General features: G+C 36.9%; 1 protein-coding gene across 2 annotated transcripts in view; it reads right to left on the bottom strand.

Moving 5' to 3' along the window:
* Positions 1-23,099, bottom strand: part of LOC114477116 (cGMP-dependent protein kinase 1) — a 127,103-nt gene that overhangs the window by 62,010 nt on the left and 41,994 nt on the right. For both annotated transcript variants that reach the window (XM_028469225.1, XM_028469224.1), the window contains exon 3: positions 9,481-9,594. In XM_028469225.1, the coding sequence (XP_028325026.1) occupies positions 9,481-9,594 (114 nt within the window). The remainder of the gene's footprint in view (positions 1-9,480; positions 9,595-23,099) is intronic.

Raw genomic sequence — 23,099 nt, 5'->3', positions numbered from 1 at the left:
TAGACTGTTGATGTTATGAAGTCTGAAATTGGCCAGGGAGGTTAAAAGAAAGGTGGGACGTGAACTTAATGTTTATAGTTGGAGTATTAGTAGAAGATGTGGAAAGAATGTTCTTCTTCTGGATACGTTTTACATTTCCCCGCAGTACATATAAAACATCCGAGATTAAAACATTGTGAATTACATTAGGCCCATGTAAGAAAAACCTGTCGAGAAAAACAGTTAGTCCTTGATTGAACACAACAAAAGCATTGTGCGGTCCTTGTGTTTGCCTCTGTGCCTGGTACTCCAAGGGGCTGAACCTGTAACGTATCTTTCTCTGGCAAAACAGAACTCACTCTCGTAAGACAGGCTAATTCCTGAGACTGAGCAGACGAGTTTACAGCACACACACATAGATACACACACACACACTCACAGAAAACTGCCTATTCCCCTGTAGAAGGGAGAGAACCTTTATAGAGACAAGTTATCTCTGTGTTGCAAGCACCATCCTCAAGGTGCTGTTAGTCTTGTTTAATAGTTTTTTTCTTTCTGTGATACTTTGGTATGATGTGATGTTTCCTCCCTATGATTATTAAGACAGCCCTACATTTTTCATTATCCCCTTGCTAGCCATTGTGTTACATCTTGCAGACATGTTTGCATCTAAAACTCAATGTGCACACACACACAGATGGTCTGTTGTTGTTGTTATTCACTGTTCCGTCTTTATGGATTCAGGACATATATGCCTTGTAAAGTTCACTGGAGCCTGAAACCAAGACAAAAATCTGTGAAAACAAGTTTAATATACTTTTATCAGTAGGCAGTTTTTTCTTTTTTCTTTTTCATTTTGCATTTAATCTGAAACATACTCATTAATGGTTTGCTTGACTGTCAGTTGTGGGAAATGAAAATCCTCCATCATACTAATATCGTCTCATGGCCACATTAGGTGGGAGAGAAATGGTATAAATGTAAAATAATGGGATCATTAGGCGAAGGAAAATGTAAATTTGAGATGATTATCTAAAACCCAGGATGATGACATTGAAATAGACGAGCTGAAATAAATATGTATTGAGCGCATTAATGCAAATGGTTAAAGTAGCGTATTCCCACACTCTTGTCATTTGTGCACAGGTAACTTTCTACCATTTTGTGATCTTCAGAAAGAGTACTTAACAAGGTTTTACGTACTGTACAGTCCTATTTATTTGCAGATTAGCCCAATTGTAATGAAATCAGGGAGATTCATCAAGGTCTCCAAAATCAATGGGATCACCCACTACCTCCATTAGTGGTTTGATTTCAATATGTGGAGCTGTAAATTGTAGGCTGCATTATTCTGCATGAGTTTCTATTTTGTCCATTGTTATTGCTATAACATGTATTTAAAAAAAAATCAGAATGATTATGAATAGACAAGATTGCACATATGCAAGGCCCATGAGAACCAATAGGCCAAAGCATGACTGCCTTATTTTCTCTCATTCATAGCATGTATAGCTAGTCTGTGAAAGCATTCAAACCAAGCATTTCAGTCTCTTTCAATAACATCACTGCAGTGCACTCTACACGCCTTTTAGCACACTGCTCTATTGCCATTAATGCTCATATAAAACTGTTGTTGCACCAAGAACCTTGCCTGATGACGCTCAGTTAAAAAGTCCCTCCCGTGAGGACTTGGCTAATTTGTTTGGTTGATAATGTGAGCAATGGGTGGAAGGTCTGATTGTAATGAGCTAATGACACCAGCTTAGCTCACTCTGTGCTGCACTTTGCACAATAAAAAAACAAAAACCTTTCGATATTTGTTCTTGTTCACAATCCCTGACTTCTCACTACCTCCCACAACCATAATTCTTTATTTGCTTGATTAGCATTTGGCATTATCTATATTCTCTGATGTCTTTATTTCCTTTATTACAGCAAAATAAACTTATTTATCAGCTATCGGTGGAAAAAATGGCCATTACCGATTATTAGAAAAATGACGATTTTCTGCAGATGTTATCGGCTGTGCTGATTATTGGTCGATCCTTAACATTTCCATTAAACTTTTTTTTCTAAATCTGTCCAGAATAGGTAAATTACTCCCAGGTGAATCTTGACTTCCTCTAACAAAGGGGAATCTTTGAAGCAATAGATCAACCAACAACACAATGTTAAAATACCTGACAATGGAAGGACAAGGAATTGGATAGGATTATAATAGCTAGAGAGAAGAAGAGGATGAGGAGTAGGGCTGGGTGATGGAGGAGATTGGAGGTAAAACAGAGGAGAATGAAGAAAAGGCAGAGGACATATGAGTGTTCCCAATGAGATTAGAGCAAACAGGTAGAACACGTTCTCAATCATTGGCAATGACAATGGCCGAGGCTGGTCCAGAGGAGCAGCCAAATGTTTGTAGAATACTGTCTTCAATCATTCAGACTTTTCATCGACAACATATCCCTGACTGTACTGTTTACCCAATGGAGATTGTTCTTACATGTTCACAATTCTACTTCACATTTTTTTCTTTGTTTATCGCAACGACATGGTCCGTCAACAAATTACAGTACAAACACTAAGGGGGTATGCTACATAGCGAGATGACCTCTTATCGCGCTAACTTGCGGGAGTTAATCGGTGTGTGCTGTCCTATGAAGCTCGCTAACGTCTTACGGAGCTAAATCTCCATGGTAACTTAGGCTGAATGACTAACCTGGTCGGGAGCAGGTTTTGTTCTGGCTATGATCGTAGCGAGTGCTAAAGTCCCGCCTCCTGACCAATCACTTCTCTTAGAAAGCGAGCTGTCCAATAAAAGGAGATGTTTGAACACATCACTGTGAGGATCTGATCTGACAGCTGACAGGAGAGAGAGAATATTAGACATCGATGCAATCCGTTAAAGGAACCAGACTGAACTCAACACGCTTAACTGCTTTGTAAGACAGCTTCTCTTTGACAGGTAATGTCTGGTTGGGTGAAGCCCGCTAACAGAGATCAATCCAGAATATAATTATCTAGCTTTGTAGCATAGGCCCTAAAAGTGTAAATGTCCAGTCTCTTACAATAAATGTCCCACATAACCTAAGACGTCCAAACTTTAGCCGTAGTTTACATCAGAACGTTCCTCCAGATTACACTGTTATACTGACGACATTACTAAGCATTTTCACTCTTATCTTTGCACAATGACACAAGGACTTGTTATTGTGATGCCACTGACATGTTCATTGACACAGATATTGACTTTTTGAGAGATGAACTAAGGATTTTGAGCACTAGACTGGCTTTTACAGGTGATCCACGGTGTTTTACTCTTCATACACATTGTTGTGAGGAATGCACTGTTGGGTAAATGTTGAGAATGATTCTAGAAATGTACCAAAGTGACAACTGTAAGCACAAAATGTACACTCCAGATTGACTTATATGACCTGCACTTGTTTATTTCCTCTTCCTCAATAATCTGTATGTGCATATGTGCACCAATATCTATGTATGTATAAAGATATATAGATTGATTTTGCAGAATACAATTTAGCCAAATAATTTTTTACTCTGAGTGGCTAACCTGTATGTTTTACCAGTGCATCCAATCACATCAATCTAGTATTTATGATTCATCTGCAAGCACAGCAACCACTATTTAGCCATTGGCTATAATCTGGCAAATTTACATTTTTTGAATGTTCAATAATATGTACTGTCCCTACTTAAATAAAGAAATAAAATAAATATTTATAGTGCTTCAATATACTGTATAGTGTATATATACTTCAATTGCTGTGTGTGGAGTTTCAAAGCTGAGTATGGCACTAGAGATCACACTCATGTAAGTCCAATTTAATTTATTTGTTTTCCTTATATACTCATCAATCTGAAACGTGATATTTCAGTAAATAAAGCGCAAACAGATGAGCCTCTTCACGTTTTTCCAAGTACCTTCTGGAAAGTAAAGTGGTATCCAATGGGGTAAACCTTTCAATAGCAGTGGTTAATATTGGTTTCCTATATATCATTATATACACATCTATAATATTACATTTGTTCATGAGCAGCGAGAAAACAATTAAATATTATTCCATTTATATTACTTGTTGTTAATTGTTTTTAAGAATAGTTTATTGAAACTCAGAACTCAACATTAAAAAACCATGCATGGAGGGAGCATGGCAAGGTTTGCTGATACGGAATAAGACTTTTCTTTTTATACTGATTTCACTTTTATGCACACATATGTGCAGCCTGCTCACTGGGCTTCTATGAGAAATCAGAAAGTAATAAAATATCATAATTATTACCCTTGTGTATTAATAAAATTAATAATAAATACTCAAATTTCCCTTCCCCCAACCAGACTGGAAGGTACCACTGTGCATGTACTGGCCACCTAAGTTATTATTGTTAATGTTTAGAAATGCAAAACATACTGTATATTAGTAAAAAATATGAATATTTTCTATACAAGTGAAGAAAAAAATAAAAGAAATAATGTGGTTGATTATATATATATATAGTATATTTATAAATAATAATAAGGGAATAAACACTTCTCATTTTGAACCTCACTATGAAGTCTCTTTCAGTTCTATCCATTATTTATTCTTATTATGAATTTTATATTTTGATAAGTGCATTGAGATGACTTTGTTGTAATTTGCGCTATACAAATAAAGCTGAAATGAATTGAATTGAATTATTTCTCACATAATTTTTTTTTATTGAATTAACTAACAATCTCCATAAAATCTGTGGAAAACTCAGGCTAAAGGCACTGACTATGTCTCCATGGCAACTAATGTGTTTTCTTTTTTGTGAAACAGCTGTTCGAGTCACTCTGCATGAAATTGTCGATAAAATGCTCACAATTATTATTATTATTATTGCAAAAAGCTTGTCAAAAGTGCTAAAAACCTGCTCTGCTCTTGGGTGAGCGTAGCAGTCTGTCTCTCACAGATGTGTGTCAAAGGGATGAGTATCGTATCAGTGCTAAGCAGAAGTAAGCGTAGCATGCAGCATGCATGCAAATGACAATGTTTGTTTAAAACCTATGTTGGCTGTCAACCTTTTAAGAAATAATATGATCTAAAGTCATATATGTATTAATAACCCATACATCACAAGTGACTTAACCCCATTTTTACCCTAACCCTTGTTTACTAAGCACATTATCGATATGGTTTTAAAATAGTCATGGTGCTTTTTTTATATGACAGATTGACTCAATCTTTGTTACAATCTCCTGCATCGGTTACTTTTTTGTTGATGGATTCATAAAAACATTGTGTTCAGACCTTCGCTCAACTTTCTGCCAGAAGACATTGAATTGCATCCTGTTAAGTTGTCCAAGATGGCAAGAACCGCTGACATTGAGATGCAATAAAATGATTTTTTTTTTTTTTGGAAGAAGGACAATGTGACTTACTACACATACACACAAAAAACAATATTTATCCCATGCTTATCTCAAGATGGTTCCCTCATTTTGGCTGTCGATGTTGTCGTGTATTTATCACCACTCTTTTTTTTAATCCGTCACTTACACCCACTTCATTGTCTGTTGTCTTCAGGGGTGTTTTTTTCTTTTCTGTTGTTACTATGTGAAAATGGTGTGATATGGATTTTATGATGAGATGGTTTCTTTGTACGGGCTCAGGCAACGCCAGGCTGATTCTAAGTTCCCGTTTTTACTGGATGAAAACAACTCCATTACGGCTAGACCGCCACGCTTCTGAGTTTTAAAACTAAATGCATTGATCGGTAGAGCTTATCAGTGTTGCAGCACAAATCTGGCACTTGCTACTTAGAATGTGTGCAAGTTGCTTCACAGTGTCCAATTATTTTAGGGTGACAGCACAATCCACACCATTGGATGGGAGAAATTCTTCCTTGTCCCTCGACACATTTACAACCAAGCAAATACAAATATTTGTATCTGTTTAAAACAATTTTTGTATTGGGTACATCAGTTTAAATGCGATACAGTCATGACAGAAAACCATACTATTTGAGGATCATTAAAAGGGGCTGAAAAAGGGAACTCTTCTCTTTAAAATACTGCAATGCAGTTACAATGTGGCCAACTTATTTACAGTATGAGTTTGTCCTGATTTAGTACAAACAAGATTTGTATTAAATTCCTAATTTATCTAAAAACGTTGCCTATACCCACAAGACTAAAGTGGTTTTAAGCAAAAAATAGAATAATTTAAAATACAGTATTTAACAGAAAACAAAACATTTTAACACCAATTTTAGATTTTACAAAATGCATTATTATAATAAATATATAAAAAGTGGAAGTATGCCACTCTCATATTGAGAAAATAGAGTTATAAATAAACCTATGGAGGTTTTTTGTTGTTGTTTTTGTTTTATTTTGAATAATGGACATAATGAGTCAATGTATTTATTTAAAAATTACAATTAAAAAAAAAGGGTTTATACAATTATAATAACATTTTGATTCATAATTAATGTTCCAGTTGCTTCACAGGGTCAAATTATTTTTGGGTGACAGTACAATCCACACCATTGGATGGGAAAATTCCTCCATGTCCCTCTACACACTTTCAATCCAGAAAATACTAATATTTTTACCTGACTTAAACAACTTTTGTATTTGGTACATCAGTTTAAATGCAATACAGTTACTATTTGAGGACCATTCATGTTATGTTAATAAAAAGGGGGACCTCCTCTCTTTAAAATACTGCAATGCTGTTACAATGTGGCCAACTTATTTGTGCTTTGAGTTTGTCCTGATTTAGTACAAAAAAGATTTGTATTAAATTCCTCATTTATCTAAAAATGGTACCTACGCATAGCAACAAGACAAAAGTGGCTTTCAGTAAAAAATACAATCATTTTAATAGAAAACAAAACACACAAATTTTAGATTTTACAAAAATAAATATATATATATAAAAAGTGAAAGCTTACCACTCTAATATTGAAGTAATAGAGTTATAAATAAACTTATTTTCTTTTTTGTTTTATTAAAGGTTTATACAATTATGATCATTAATGTACCAGTCATAAAAATGTTAGTTATATTATTAACTGAATTAAAATTATTGTTAGCTTTCATATTCTTTATAAAGGAGGCATTGCACCTAATTGTTTCCATGGCTTTTTTCTATAAGTGACAGACTGCAGTATCTTCTAATTATGCCAGCAGGCAGTAATGTCATTATCTTGTGAGTTACACTTACCGACAAAGGCAAGTTGAAGGGAAAATGTGCACAGTTTAACGATGAGATCCACAAGGTAATGAAGCATGTTCATCATCAGGTCTGCCAAAATGTAATAATTACTTATGCACATAACTTGGGGAGACCACACAGTCCCCGATTAAAATTCCACAGTAGATATACAGTCCTACAGGGTTTTTAGTGAATCAAATAAATAGGTTTTATTTGGAGCTCGGAAGTAGAGCTGTCACCTCAGATAGTGCAGCTGGCGGCCGAAATTCCAGTACATTCACGTGGAGTGACATATACGTTAAAACAAAGACAGTCATTCTTGCAGACAGAGCCAATGACCCTGTAAGACTGTAAACACACTCGAATCTGTGTACAATTACATCATTTGTTCCAGACGTGAGATTTTACAAACGACATAAAAAAAAAACGCTGAAGGGGTTGCTGCAGGAAGCCACGGCGCCGGTGGGCTGCAGGAAGGCGGAACATTATTTTACCAAAAAAGAAAAACAGAAAGGCACTCTGTCACCAGTGGGAAGAGGAATATTTTATCCCGTAAGATTTGGCTCGTCTCCCCCGTGGGTACCCGTTGCTATAGCAACAGGAGCTGGGAGTTTAGTCAGGTTGGCTGGTGAGTCGTAAGTGGGATCACTGGACTGGAAGAGGGTTCAACAGTCGGACAGGCAACCTCACAGTCCTACACCGTCACCTACATTTATGTTTCCTGCACAACTGGAGTGTGATTCTGTAGAGAAGTGCTTCTACTCTCAGATACTTTAACGTCTGCATCTCACACACAGCTGGAAATCACCAATGTGTTCTCACTGTTAGTAACTGAACAGTGGCTCCAATCTGCACAGGTGAAAGTACTGACGTTACTGTAGCTGAGTTGCTTTTATGGGTACTTGTACTTTTTTGAGTACATTTCTAAAAAAATAAATAATTTTTATTTTCTTTTATATTATTGTTATTATTATTATTATTATTATTATTGTTTTATTTTATTTTTATTATTAATTTGTATAATATACACTCTACACCAAACCGTTACTGAGGAAATTATAATTTTTTTTGTTTTAAAGTAATCCAGAGACATTGTGAAACTACAAAAAAAAATGAAATAACCAGACAACAACCTCATGCATCACATCATAGCTGACAAACCAGATAAAACGTAATGCACGGAACCAAAACATCAATGAATGGTTATATATTGAGGTTATTTTCTCAGCTTTAGCTATACTTAGAGCCGAAGAATTGTATTTATTTTGAATTTAATTTATTAGTGTTATTTTATATTAAAAAAAGAATTGGACATTTTGACAAACCTTTTATTTCATACAGATGCGTTCTCTTCCTTTTTAAGTTTATACATGAGATGTTTACTGTACGCAAGGGAACCGTGGCAAGATTTATTATTAAAAATAAATGTGGCTGGTGAGAATAACTAGTAACTTTGTGTACTATTTAATTGAGCTACTTTTCACTTGTACTTGAATATTTTATGTCTGACTTATTAATTTCAATTAAGTAACGGTACATCTACTTGAGTAGCATATACAGTATCAGTACTCTTTACACCTCTGCCAATCTGTGTGCTGCTCTCTGTAGACACTTCCCACCAATCACGTATTCTGATGGAAATAGGATGGAATAATGTGCATCTTCTTGACTGACAGCTTGTGTATTTTTTATGTATCATTCTGCAGTTTAAATGTCATCCTTTTTCTAACCCAAAAGACATTTTTTTGATCATGACTCACTAATGGAGGACAAAACCAGTGCCCAAATGTGTGTATTTCTGCCATCTGCTGAAATCTTCCAATCCTGAGTCTCTTCTGCGTACTTTGGACAGCTGACTGTTCGAAGCGGCAGTCTGATAGATTGCCCACTCGCCCACTGCAGACCCTTCACAGATACACTTTTGACACATGAGAAAGCAGACGCAGTAAGCCTTGACTTTCAGCTCCCCATGGGGCTCACAGCACTTTCTAACAGGGGGTGTTGTCAAAAATATAGCCAGGTGATGGGTGTCGTTTAATCACAAATTGGTGACAATGCTATCATCTGGGCTCCACCACAGCTTTTGCATACAATGATAGTGTAAATCACAGAGTGTTGACTATAGATACACAACTTTAAAGCTGCTAATCCCCACCGCCTGCCAGAGGCAACAGATTTCGATGGTTTTGAAACTGTGAGCGTTTTATCTGTCACTGACTGAGCACAGGCTGTATATAATTAATGTTTTTTTGGACTGAAAGCCCGTTGGACGTGTTTCAATCCGTATGTGGAGACTTACTTTTGACAGTAGCAGTCCTGGTGCAGTTGTAGAGAATGGCCAGCTCTCCAAACACCTTTCCTGGTCCCATGGTGCAAAGCTTCAGGCTTTCCTTTGTCACCTCCACCTTCCCGTCTGAAACAAGAGCACAAAAGCCAAAAAGCCATTAGCAGTGGAAGAAATCCAAAAATGGCATGTTGCTTTATTTGTATGCCTAGTGGTCAAAAGTTTTTTAAAAAAACACATTACTGTTATTTTCATGTCACAGATGTTAGTTCTACCTCAGGTGTGTAGTATAAGTTAGCAAATGGTTCCATACTTTTGAGACTTTAGGTTGGTTCGTCTTCTGTTGCGCAATTCTTCTTCACAATATTAAAGGTGAAGAGACACGGTGCCCAGCAGTTTATGTATGGTACTGCAGCAAAAATTAAGTCTGATTTTATCATGAATTTACAACATTGAACGACGTGTTGACGCAAATTTTTGCAGTCAACATCATCATTTATGGTATGTGCCACACACATTGTGGTTGGCACGAATGTTGAGAGAGTCTATATATTTAGTTCTATGTTTTCTTTTGCTCCGCCCTGGCAATAATCGCAAACTCTGCCTAAGTGTCTGAGAGCTTTTGCTCCATTCTGGAAGCTTGGAGTGGTTTACACTCACTGCACTAAAATAAATAAAAATAAAAACATTATTTTTGCAGTGTGGAGTCATACAGCTTTTGACCTGCTACCCAAGCCTGTGCATAAAAAGTACTTAAAGCCGCCGTCTTGTTAATTCAACACACTTCATGTGAAGACATGTATGTTAAGCAGGAGGTTTGGACAAGAATTTAAAGCAGTCAGAATGTATTGCTACCCATAACACCAATGAATAAACTCTTCCTCGTCTTACATCATTTCTGCTCAGAAAAGCCCAAGGTCGGATCAAAAGTGTTTCCGTCCAATTAGTAATGCATGAGAGCTTGTAATTCATTGTATTAGCATGTTGGCATACATTAACACAGAAAAGTATGTTTAAGACATTTTTTTAGGTGAGTTCAGCTGCATACAAAATGTTTAATCGAAAGGGGTCAGAGCAGGAAATTATAATAATGTATAAATCAAGGAGAACTTACATAATGGTGTTGTCTCTCATTTATCCCACAACTTTGAATACAAAGGCCAAATCACAGGATTTATCCGATGCAGAAAGTGGTAAATCCCACTCTGTATACTGCCCACGCTAACACAACATGTCTGAACAGCCACTTAGAAATGACTGAGAGAGGCCACTCTGAGTTGAACTGCAGTGCTATTATGTTAACTCAGGTGTAAGAGTGGTGAAAATGAGTGGAATTACTGTAGGTTACACAAGTTAGTCTTCAGTGTCCCTCAGTTGACAGGCCAATTTTCAAGTTCTCCTGCCACCCCCTCTGCTCAAAACCTGCACTCCCACTCAACACAAGAAGCAACTATGGCGGACACACGTTAAAGACGATATCCAGAGTTTCTGAGAAATCTATGTTTATGTATCATTTATGTTTTGAAATCCGAAAAAAAGGCCTAACGAGTCTTTTACTATGGCCTACTGCCGGTGGTCATTCATATACGTCAATGTATATTATATTATATTATAAGTCCCGCCTTCATCCCACAGATCCATATACAAATAGAAAATCGTGCCGCGATTGCCCAGCCAATAGGCTTCGACCTCCTGTAGCGGAGACTGTCAATCAAAGTGAATGCGTGTGTGTAAACTGTGCACGGAAACAAGATCCTGCAGCTACTGATATCTGTCACTTATTGCTTTGATATTATAAGTGCCTTACATACTTGGATTTTTTTTTTATTAGACGCTGAAGTGCAAACAAGCACAAATATGATTCAATTACTCATTTTGCCACCTAAAATCTGCCACCCAGTCAAAATGAACTGCTTTGCATTTGGCCCGTGAACTAAAATGAGTTTGACACCCCGGTTTTAGAAGGTGTGGATGTCACCCTACTCTAAAGACTATTTTTTCCTACAGGCGGACGTTCGGGCGTTAGTGTCCCATTATTACTACAATGTATAGACTGCATCTGATAAATAAATTAAGAAAAAGTGGTCCTGAAAAGAAGTGGAACAAACTGCCAGCAGTTCATTGCACTCAGCTCCAGCTCAAACTGTGCGACTCATATGCAGAGCCTGAATGTGCTCAGCTCAAGATGCATGTTCTCACACTGTACGGACCGACACACTGATTCGATCTGACTGCACACACTGTACATTCATACACGACACGTCGGGGTCTTGTTTCCGAAAATGCAACGTACAAATTAGAAGAAGAAGAAGAACTCTGAAGCGTCGCCATTAAAACAGACGAAGAAGAAGTGGAGAGACACACATAAATCTCAGCAAAAAGAGCTTTAAAAAAGAAAAGACAGCGATGTGATGGACCAGGAGCTGGATGGACAGACGTGGGCAGTACAGTCCGTCAATTTTACAGCGGCCCTACGGTGTTCGCGCATGCGCAGTCTGAGAGTTTAAGGCGCTGCTTCCACAGTGCGATACCCTAACGAGGAGCTCATGAGGAGTGACTGGATTTCAAACATATTTGATTTCCTTACGACCATACGATTGCTGATCGGGAGCTGGTTGTGAGGTGTTCATCGCTTCTCGTGACCCCATGTATACTACACGATGCACAACACACAATCTAGCAGTGACTTGCACAATCCCAAAAAACAGACGCACAAGTCGAAAATCGGCTCAAAATGGGCCAAAAATGGCACAGTGTATGCCTGCCTTTAGCAAACAACACTTAATGACAGCCTTCATGACACCTTATTCATGCTAATGTCAGCCTTCAGTATAAAACGTCTAGTAAAGTGTTACTCGTTTTTTTTTTTTCATTTTGTTAGGCATGGGATAGTTGAAAGTAAAAGAACACAACTCTTATTTGTCATGTATTGTAATACTTTGATGTATTTTGATTATAATGACTTTTTATTGGGTATATCGGGTAAAATACACCCGGCGATAGTGATGTTACTGATTTTAGCGATAGTGTTCTATAGGGTTAATGGGTGTAGACAACACCAACATGGGTTTGAGCTCAAAGCAAAGCAAGCAGGTTTATTTTCCTGCTGATTATGAGAGACTCTCTTCTCCACTGATGGCAGGGTTGGCAGCAGCTGCCGTTGTGTTTAGACAAGCCTCATGGAGGATGTATGTTTTCCTGCTAACTCAGTCCATTCCAGCACTATCTTTACACTGACTCACAAAGCAAAATCTGAAAGAAAACAATAAGATTCCGCCGTAGGCAACAGAACAAAGCCCTGGCTGGTGATGGGAGTGAATCGTCGATAATGAAACAATTTTACGCATTACCTTGTTAGAAGGTCGTGACACTAACTGACAGAAAGTCCCCAAAGAAACACCTCTTATTGCAGGAGTTCTTTGTGATTTGATTTGTTTTACTGAACTAATTTTACTGAAAAAAAAAAAAAATCGTGATGCACCTTTTTCACCAAGGCCACCATCACATTATCCATTAGCACCCAGCGTGAAGCTACACTTGGAGAAAAATCTTCAGCTCTCCTACTGTGTTGCCATCTCAGTGTGCACTCCCCCGTTGCTCTTGCTGTCACTGTTTAACAGCTCTTTTTGCTTTTCTCTTACCCTCTCTTCATTTTCCAGTGAAATGAAGAAACAGCTGGGGATGCGACAAAAATAATAACTAACCAATATCGCCTAATATAAACCTCATTTAGACAGTTAACCGTGTATTGACTCTGAATCTCATTCTTAATTTGTGAATTCTTGAGTTTTTACGATGAAAGTCAACACGAAAATTACAGAAGCCTGAGAAGCAGAGAAGGTCCATAAAACAGAATAGTGTATGAACACAAAACATTGTACATTGAACGTTTTCAAATCCAACTCAAATAATTACAGCTTATTACTATTTCTACTACTTCATTATTTACCATTGATTCCAACACCTTCAACCTTAAATAAATGATACAATTAATGCTTTCAGATATTTTGAAATTACATTTTAAATCTGAACTCAGTTAAGCCAGAATAATCATGTATGGAAGAGCAATGAATGGATGAATGGAATGATGGATGGATGAGCCATCGAGCATAGATTTTGATGCATAGTTCAATGACTGTGTTTAGTAATTTTGCAGTAGAACTAATTTAGACTATATAGTTACTTAGTGTTAGGATAATCATTGGAAAAGTTTTTTTTTTTTATCACATTCTCTTTTTTAAATGACATTTTGTAATTAATTAAATCTGGTAGTCGTTTATCATTATCTTTACACATTTATCACGTTGACAGACTGTCATCTCATTTGCAAACTGCACCATCTTTTTTTTTTTACTTTTTTTCTTTGAAAATTCCTTAATTTAGTTTACCAACATTAAAGGTCCCATATGATGCTATTTTTCACCCATTTCAATTTGTTCTAAGAACCCCAAAAACATAGTTTTTGAGGTTTATTTTCCCAAACTCGCCTGTTTTCAAGAGTTTTAGCCTCTGAAAAGTAACTTTCTGAGCAACTCTACACAAACAGGCTGTTTGGGCTCACCCTGCAGTAAGAAAGGAGCAAATCACCCTCTAACTAATGATTGAGGGAATCAATGAAAAAAACACTTTGGGCATGTGTATGAAGCCCAAATAGCACTTTTATGATGTTTAAAGCACAGAAAAGGTCATTTAGCTTAACATGGGCCCTTTAATTGACAAACCTAGAGAAAAAACGAATTGGTTAAACCCAAATTAGTGCAAAACATGTCTTTCCATATAGTCGTAGTAGTTATATAAGTGGATAAACATTGTTCTTTGTACTAACATGATCAGTTTCCTTCAAATTTTCACTTTACAACACCCACACACTTGAAGTTCACTAAATAACAACCCTGACCATGTGTTTTCCCATGCTCCCTTTTCTATTTTTGATTCATCCATTCATTCAAACAGATGTTTATCACACGCCTAAACCACATAACTTCCTGTGAAGCTCAAGAATTTTCCCCATAACTCAAGCTGTTTGTTTACTATATGTGGGATATTTTAACAAAGCAGCTAAAATTATGTCCTGCTGTTTCAAAAATGTCAATGTAAATTGAATAATTATAGCTTAGACTTATAACGGGGGGAAGCCATTGATTTAAAAAAAAAAAAATAAAAAATTGCTGAGCAGTAATGAGTGAACTGCTAAGATTATGATGCTACGTGTCACTTAAAAGAATTCCCCAGCTCCAATTACAAAGCAATAAAGCAAAGTGTTGCATAGTTGATAAGGGACTGTGTGACAAACAGCTGGGAAGAAAATTGCAGATGTGAATGCACTGCCTACAAGATTGCTTGGGTTAAGAAAGAAACATGGTTGAAAAAAAAAGAAAAAAGAAAGCTAAGCTAAGACAGTGTGTGTCGTTGACAAATGAAGTGTAAAAGGAGTTGTTGTTTGTATTCCAGTGCTTTTCTACCCAATTTATATGCCTGCTTAACCACATTCTGCCATGCAAAAAAGAACCTGCAGGCAGCAGTTGAGCCATATTGGAATAATCAACGTGCTTGAAACAATGAGTATCTCAGCTGTAGTGAGTAGATAACTACACAGATAATTACAGCCCTACATGAAAGGTTGCACAACACGGAAACTGGTAGGAGCGGTTGAAGAGCCAACCTTGATCTAAGCATTGGGTGAGTGGGTTCATGTGAGGAGAGACACTGGCCTGCATCACATTTAGTAAAAACCTCATGCCTCACTTTGGACAAAGCTAATAATTTCCTGTGGCAAGCCGTGTAATTAATTCCTCAGGAAGGTGAGTAGTGACGCATTGTGCTTATTTTGGATGGCTCACTAACCACAAGCAAGGACACTGTGTGGCCCTCTTCTTTTTTTTTTTTTCTTTACAGGTATCCAAAGGTTATTTATTTGGAAAAGCCATAAACATATATAAAAATGTACACAGCATTGTCCCATTTTTTAATTCTTAACATTTGTTTGTGTAAATATTCAAAGCACCTTAATTCTTCCTAAGAAGTTGGTTAAACACGGTATAATTGATTCCAGTGTATTTAAACTTACAAAGAAGCAAAAGCACACAGAGAGCACAAACCTCTGCCCAGTGCCAAATATCCTCTTAGCTAGATAATGGCAGTTATCTGGATCATTGATTCTGATCATGGTACCATTATCATTCACACTTTAAAGGCTTGGAGGAAAGTTCTATCCTTAATAATAACGATACAGATAATGTATGGGCATCTGCATTTTTTTTTTTTTTTAAAGATTGCGATGAAATATACAATCCGGATCCTATCCTTATAAAACAAACAGACATAACTCAAGTCAAATTTCATAAAGATTGATTAATTACAAATTGAGATGCGATTTTTAGAATTTTCACCAATGAGGAGAGATAGGGATTTCTTTTTTTTATTTTTCTTTGAAACTTTACTAGCCTACTGGAATTTTCATTGAGAAAAAAATCTGTCTTTTTCATCACCCTGAAACTGTGAAATACAACTCACTACAATTGAAACGAGATGGGTGAGGAGGTTGAGACAATGCACGCAACTCTGCAATGTATTTGAGAGAGTCTGAAATCTTTCTTTTTTTATTTTGTTTTCATGGTTGTCAAAGCTGAAAATCTACTTTCACACAAGTACGTGGTGGCAAAAGGCATCAAAGTCTTGACAGCACGTTTTGGCTAGCGCACAGCAATGTAGCTCTTGTCATATTTGCTCTTTTTTGTGTCATTTTGTAAATTTTGTGTATTTTGTGGCAATGCATGCAGGCTCTTGAGTATTGGTCTATTTATATTCTACTTTCTAATGTTGTTATGCTGTTTGATATTTTTGTTCCCGTACCCCCTATGACAATTTGCGTACCCCACATTAGGAACCTAGAGTGTAAGGTCTATCTTTGGTGAAAGGTTTGTCAAAATCTGTTAAGAGTAACTAAACCCCTGCTTTCTGCTGATGTGAAACTCACACACGGCCCAAGACACACTATATCACTCAGGGGCAAACAGCCCTGCTCTCCCACCATCAGCCTCCCACCACCTCTATATTAATACGGCAACCGTACGGATAGCCACTGCCTTACCACAATGCGCTACTCGTCTGGAGCAGAGTTTAATACAGCTTTGGTCTAAATCTGTTCGCCATGGAATCAAAAGTATGTCCATACTTTTGATTTAAATCGTACAGGTTTAATCACGGTTGTTGGTTTGTTTGCCAAAGGGAAACCCCAGCTGCTGCAACTCTTCTCACATACTACTGAGTCTTCCTCGTGTTTACACTCACTTGTTGGTGCATTACCACCACCCAGTGGAAAAATGTAATTGAATAAAAATTGATACTGGGAAGCAGAATCGAGTATAAAAATTGACACCTAAATGATCGCGATAAATCGTAAAATCGATTCTTTTTCCCACCCTTACTTAAAAGGCAGTCATTAACATTTTATAACTAAATACAGAAAATAAAAATACTTTTACCACCAGCCTGAACCATAACACATGACAAGATCTATCCATGCTTTCATACAGTTTGCACCCTACTCTGACCACGCGACCAGTGTGTCACATCAGTAGATTGTTAAGACAAGACACATTTCCAATTTTCCAGTTCCAATAACCCTGTCGGAAACAAAGCCTTGGTTTCCTGTTTGGTCCTGTTCTCACAGGAAGAAGCTCCCCAGTGGTGTTGTCTGCCACTATCCAGTTTTTTGTTTTGTTTTGAAGTTCAACGTCTTCTACGTAATGTTTCCTGCCATTAAAGTTTTTAACTGTCGATAAATCACAACATGTCATTGTCCCCCCAGAGGCTGTGTCGCTGTATTAATGGCTGATCATTTGAATGCACACGCAGGCTGCGCTTCACTCAGGAGGATGTCACGGCAGACAGTCTTCCCTCTGGCTGGAGATCAGATGTGATTTGGCAGCATTTCAACTCGCTGTTGTCTTTTCAACTGACTTTATCACACTCTGCTGCTGTAAACCTATTAGATAAAAAAGCAGCATCAATTGGACTCTTCTGACTCCTGACACAAATGGTTTGAATTTTTCTCTCTGAATGAAAACAAAATCTTATCACTTTTGGACCGCTTTTATTTTGGTAAATCAGGCCTGATGTTGGTAACAGAACATGCAATAATAATAATAATAATAATGTATCTCTGAGTGAATACAAGGGCATATTTATTTATTACTGAGGAGTGTTTTAGAGCAGTAGACTATGGCACAATGGCAATAAATAAAATACATAAAATGTGTTGTTGTTGTAGCTCAGAGTAAACATTGTAACGACGAGGTGACCCTTGACACATTAATACACAGGATGTCAGGGATTTCATAAGCCCATGTGCCACCTTCCCATCTTGGTAGGCCATAAACTTCAGTAAGTGAGCCAAGGCCAATGACGCACTGATCCTTGCACATTAGAGCAGTGGTTCTTAACCTTTTCAGCCCGCGACCCCCAAAATAAAGGTGCCAGAGACCGGGAATCCCCACTATACCCGAAGGTGGTTAAACACAGACATGAACATTGAAGAACAGTCATGTTGAGATGGGGCCATCTACGTATAAGAGGAAATAAAGGGGAGAGTGTTTTGGGAACTGATGTTTGATTGTTCTATGAATCTGTGATAACCACATTTATTTATTTATCTGAATAATATCCACTGTTATTCGGGAAGTTTATTATTATTTGTGCCATAGTATATAGTCGTCTTAAAGATGTAAATCCTTGTTTTAATCAGAAATAAAATGGGTTAAAAGTGACCAAAAATGGTGGAAAAAGTGGTGAAATGGGATTTTAAAAACCACAGAAATTGGTTAAACGTATCAAATTAGAGCGGCCAAAACCGGACAGAAATAGTGGTAAAAAGGGTACAAAGTGTGTTAAAAGTTGCAGAAATGGGTGGTTGGGGATATTTAAATTAAAAGTGACAATAATGGGTCAACAGACGCAACATTATGTGGGAAAAGTGGTGGCAAGGGTTTATAAGTCCCTAAAATGTCTTGTAAGTGGAAAAAACGTGCAGAAAAGGCATTGAAAGTGGTAGAAATGGGAGTAATGTAGCAAAAATGCATTGAAAAGAGGAAAAATATATGACAAGAAAAGGAGATCAAAATAGGTTCAAATATGGCATCTTTAGTGTAGTTGCAGAAAAAGCGTAAACTAAGCAAAAATGGCTTAAATTGTAAAAAAAATAAATAAAAAAAAAAATGCACGCAGTTTCTTATAGGCATGTGGCGACGCCCTTCCAGTGTCTCACAACCCCAAGGTTGAGAACCCCTACATTAGAGGAGGGGTTTAAACTCTTTATGTTTGGGAAAAATGGATCTAAAATCGGTGAAGTGTTCAGCAGCACTTTGGTTGACAGCTCTGATAAAACAATCTTTTTTTTTCACCTGAAAGCTTAAAATGCACAGCTAAAGAAATATATAAAAGACACAGTATTTGATTTTAATTTGCTGGGAAAAAGGTGGAATACATATCTCATTTAGATTATTCAAAATAAGTGGCGCACATGAATCAAAATTCCAGTGAAATGGTAACCTTTGAAGCCACTAACAGCAACTTTGTGTGCTTTGACCTTGTTGTTATTAAAAGTAAAGTACAAAAGCAACCTCTTAAAAAAAGAGACAAGCGCCTTTCGTTGAAAAGGAAATGTGATTCAAGCCTGGTTGCTGACGCCAGAAAATGAAAAGCAAGGCAGAGGTTTGAAGGTAAATGCCACACTGCACTTCAAATTTAAAATGAAAAGGTATTCAAAGGGTCTAAGGCAGACCTTGGAAAGTGTTCAGGTCTGGCTAATTAATAACAAATCATTTGAATTGAAAAGGAAGAAATTTGGAAAAATGCCTCACAAGCTGATTTAATGAATTTCTCCTGTTGTTCACAAAACCGTGACAGACTCAGCTGCATTGCAAGTAATGTATTATCCGTCGCCTCGGGTTAAAAGAAAGTACACCCTGGGGTTTAAGAAAACACGGATGTAAGCTGAAATGCATAGTAAAGAAAGCCAAACTGAAAATTGAGGGGGAAGAAGAAAGAGCAGAAGGATGAGAATAAGAGCAACTTTTTTTTTAGGGGATTCAGAGCACAAAGGCATTCACACAACAATCACAAGAAGCAAAGAATCCTTGTTTGTGAACGTGTGAGCTGAGAGAGGAATGGCAGTCTGCTCGTCTGATTAATGGCAAGACAAGGACACAGACTGCTGTTGATGAGGTTTGACAGATATATGGGCTCCATTAGAAAATTGGATTAGAAATGCATTTGATATGTTTTTCTCTCTGTGACGAAGGTGACTTTTTTGTTTGCAGTTTGGAACAGCCACGAAACTGACAGACGTGGTTTTAAACTTGGGTCTGTATCATAAAGGTGTCCATCAAAATCCTTATTTACAATCTGAAGGTAAGTATAAAATCTGTAAAGTAGGCCAAATCACCCACATGCTTATTTCAGTTTGCTTCCATACAAGTAAAATATGCATGTCATTACCTCCAGACCTTAGTTGTTCAAATCATCCAGAAAACGGATATTGGATTTTATCGGTCTGCATCTAAAATCACCGATATAAGCCCTCCGATAAAATGTTCCGCTTCAGCACATCTATTCATAGGTGACTGCGGTTCATACTGCAACAAAGTAGGTGGGGGTAATGCACCTTAACGGTGGTGCTGGTCTGATAATTTTTTTTTTACTTTATTCCATTGTAGAATACTGCAGATCTTATGTTGAAGGTTAAAATGTATGCAACCAATTGGTTAATAATGGGTCAGTTTTTCTCATACCTACTGTTGCTGACTATTGTTCTCTGTTTGAGTAACATCACTTGATCAAGCCTTTTCTAATATTCCACACTACAAAATAAGTAATAAAAGTATGTATGACTCATGCTGAAATAGCATCAAATCAATATCGGTATCGGCCAACACGCAAGGCTGCAATATTGGTATCGTATCGGAAGTGAAAAAGTTGTATCAGGACATCCCTAATGATGTTCATTGAGTTCCTGAGTTAATTTATTGTTGTTTTTAATCTGTTTAAACCCTATTGCCCCAAAGGGACATTAAAGATTCAACAAACTTTCATTCTTTGAAAGAAAAGAGGATAATTGCAATTAAAAACTGCATAATAACAAGAACTGTTGGCATGGCCCCTTTGATCTGCATTAATATTTCATTTGGTCAAGAAATCAAAAATATTTTCTCATTCCAACACTCTTTACAAAGTGTATTATAAAACATATGTGTGGGATTGCACTTTTGCCATTTCACCAACTACTGTCATCTGTTGACATGGAGGAGTCATTTTACTAAGTATACTAAGTATTCAAACGAAGCACATTGATTTGCATTTAAGTATTTGCAGTCGTTGCAATACAACATCTTTGGGCCAACTGAGAAAAATGGACATTATACATTTAATCAATTACTACTTAGCTTACACAATCATTGTTAAAACTGTGGTTTCATAGACTGGCTTACCCCTCATGGTCTCAAGTAAACCTTCAAAACACAAAGCCAGAGGAAAAAAAGGGACTTTTAATAAGGATACGTTGGAAATTAATTATAAACAATTATAACAAAACCATGCATTGTAGTTTAGTTTATGACATTATAGTTCTATCGTTTATTTTTAATGGATTTAAATATATTGTTCGACAAAGCACAGGTAATTTAGATTTATTTAGATAACTTTATTTATCCCAAAGGACAGTTCAGTTTTTGCAGTCCACCAGGCCATACATATAATAAAAACAGCAGACAAGACAAAAAAAAAAAAAAAAAAAAAGTCAGTACATTGACAGAAATGCTCATTCCACATCAGTTTCTGTCCACCATGTAGGAACATAATACACCTTTTTCAAATAATTAATAAATGTTGAAAAAGGACATTCTAAATTTAGTTGGATTTGAGGTAAACACATTTTTTAGGTTCAAATGTAAAAAAAATTAAATAAAATACAAAAAAGACTGATTATAGCTTTCAATAAATTCACATCCGCATTCTTTTCCGGTCGCATCAAAACAACAGCAGCAGCAGGGATGAAAACAACGATCTTTACAATTACCCAAAACACAAGCTGTCATTGTGCAATGAATGGGATGAAAAAATAAATGATAATTATAAAACCACTAAAGCATAGAAACAAGCTGAAAACATAAGCTACTGCTACTGTTTAAACAACACCATCAAATCACTCACTATCCATCGCAGCTGAACGGAAGCTACAAGTTCACTACACATGAGCGTCCATTTGCCCATTAAAGAGCCTGTTAATTCCTCCATCCAGGTTTTAAACTCTGCTTTTATGTCCTTCAGGTTAATGACTAAACAATTTCAATAATAACTTTAAATGTACTGGAAATAAGGACTGAAATTAGCTGCTGTTGTCAACCTGTCCTGGAAAAACTAGCTATCCAGGCACCCGATGGGCAATTTGGAGTTTTTTTAATAGGAGTTTTCTCGAGCTAGCACTCTGCACATGTCTAACAATGCTAAATACATTGCTTACACCAGTTGTTCTCAACCTTGGGGTCGGTACTCCATTTGGGGTCGCGAAGCACTTTTTTTTTTTTCATTTGCTCCCATTTTTGCTCATTTTTACCCTTTTTCTACAATTATACCAAACTTTTAACCCATTTCAGCCACTTCTCCATCAAACGTCAATGCCTTTTCTGCACATTTTATTTCCACTTTCCACATGGGTTGGAAACCGGAGGGTGGCCAGTTCAAGTCCCAATGCGGACCAAAATAAAGAAGTTGTTCTGGTAGCTGGAGAGGTGCCAGGGCACTTCTCGAGCACTGTCGAGGTGCCCTTGAGCAAGGCACCAAACCCCAACACTGCTCCCTTCATATTAAAACCAGGCCCATTCTGACATCTCTCCATTAATGTCCACAAGTCCTGTTTGTGCGTGTGTGTGAGAAACATGTCCCTAAAAAAATAACAGAGTGCAATGTAATTTTCCTTCAGGGATTAATAAAGTAATTCAAATTCAAAATTATTCATTATCCATTTTTAACCTATTCTCAGGCTTATTTTTGCCAATTTTTGCCATTTAGCCAAGTTTTTTTTTTGTTTTTTTTGCCACTTTTAAGCCAATATTGACACTTTGAACCCTTTTTTTTTTTTAAACCACTTTTTCTGTCTGTTTTTGCCAATTCTAATTTGCAACTTAACCAATTTCTGTGGTTTTTAAAATCCCATTTCACCACCTTTTCCATCACTTTTAACCAATTTTATTTCTGATTCTGGCCGTTTTTAAGATGACTATATACTAAAGGCACAAATAATAATAAACTTCCTGGAAAACAGTGGATATTTTTCAGATGAATAAATACATTTGGTCATCACAGATTCATAGAACAATGGACCATCGTTTAGCTGACTTTATGGATGCTCTCCCCTTTATTCCTCTTTATAGATGGCCCTGTCTCCACATGACTGTTCTTCAATGTTCATGTCTGTGTTTAACCACCTTCAGGTACAGTGGGGGTCCCTGGCACCTTTATTTTGGGGGTCGTGGGCTGAAAAGGTTGAGAACCACGATATCATCGTGTGATCCAGATGCTCGAATATCGTGTGAATATTCGAGCATTATTATCATGGTATGCTGATGTCACTCCTACAT

This window comes from Gouania willdenowi, chromosome 15 (assembly GCF_900634775.1).
Source record: "Gouania willdenowi chromosome 15, fGouWil2.1, whole genome shotgun sequence".
NCBI classification, from domain to species: domain Eukaryota; kingdom Metazoa; phylum Chordata; class Actinopteri; order Blenniiformes; family Gobiesocidae; genus Gouania; species Gouania willdenowi.
The sequence above is the reverse complement of the archived record's forward strand: the minus strand, read 5'-3'. Positions and strand labels throughout refer to the sequence as shown.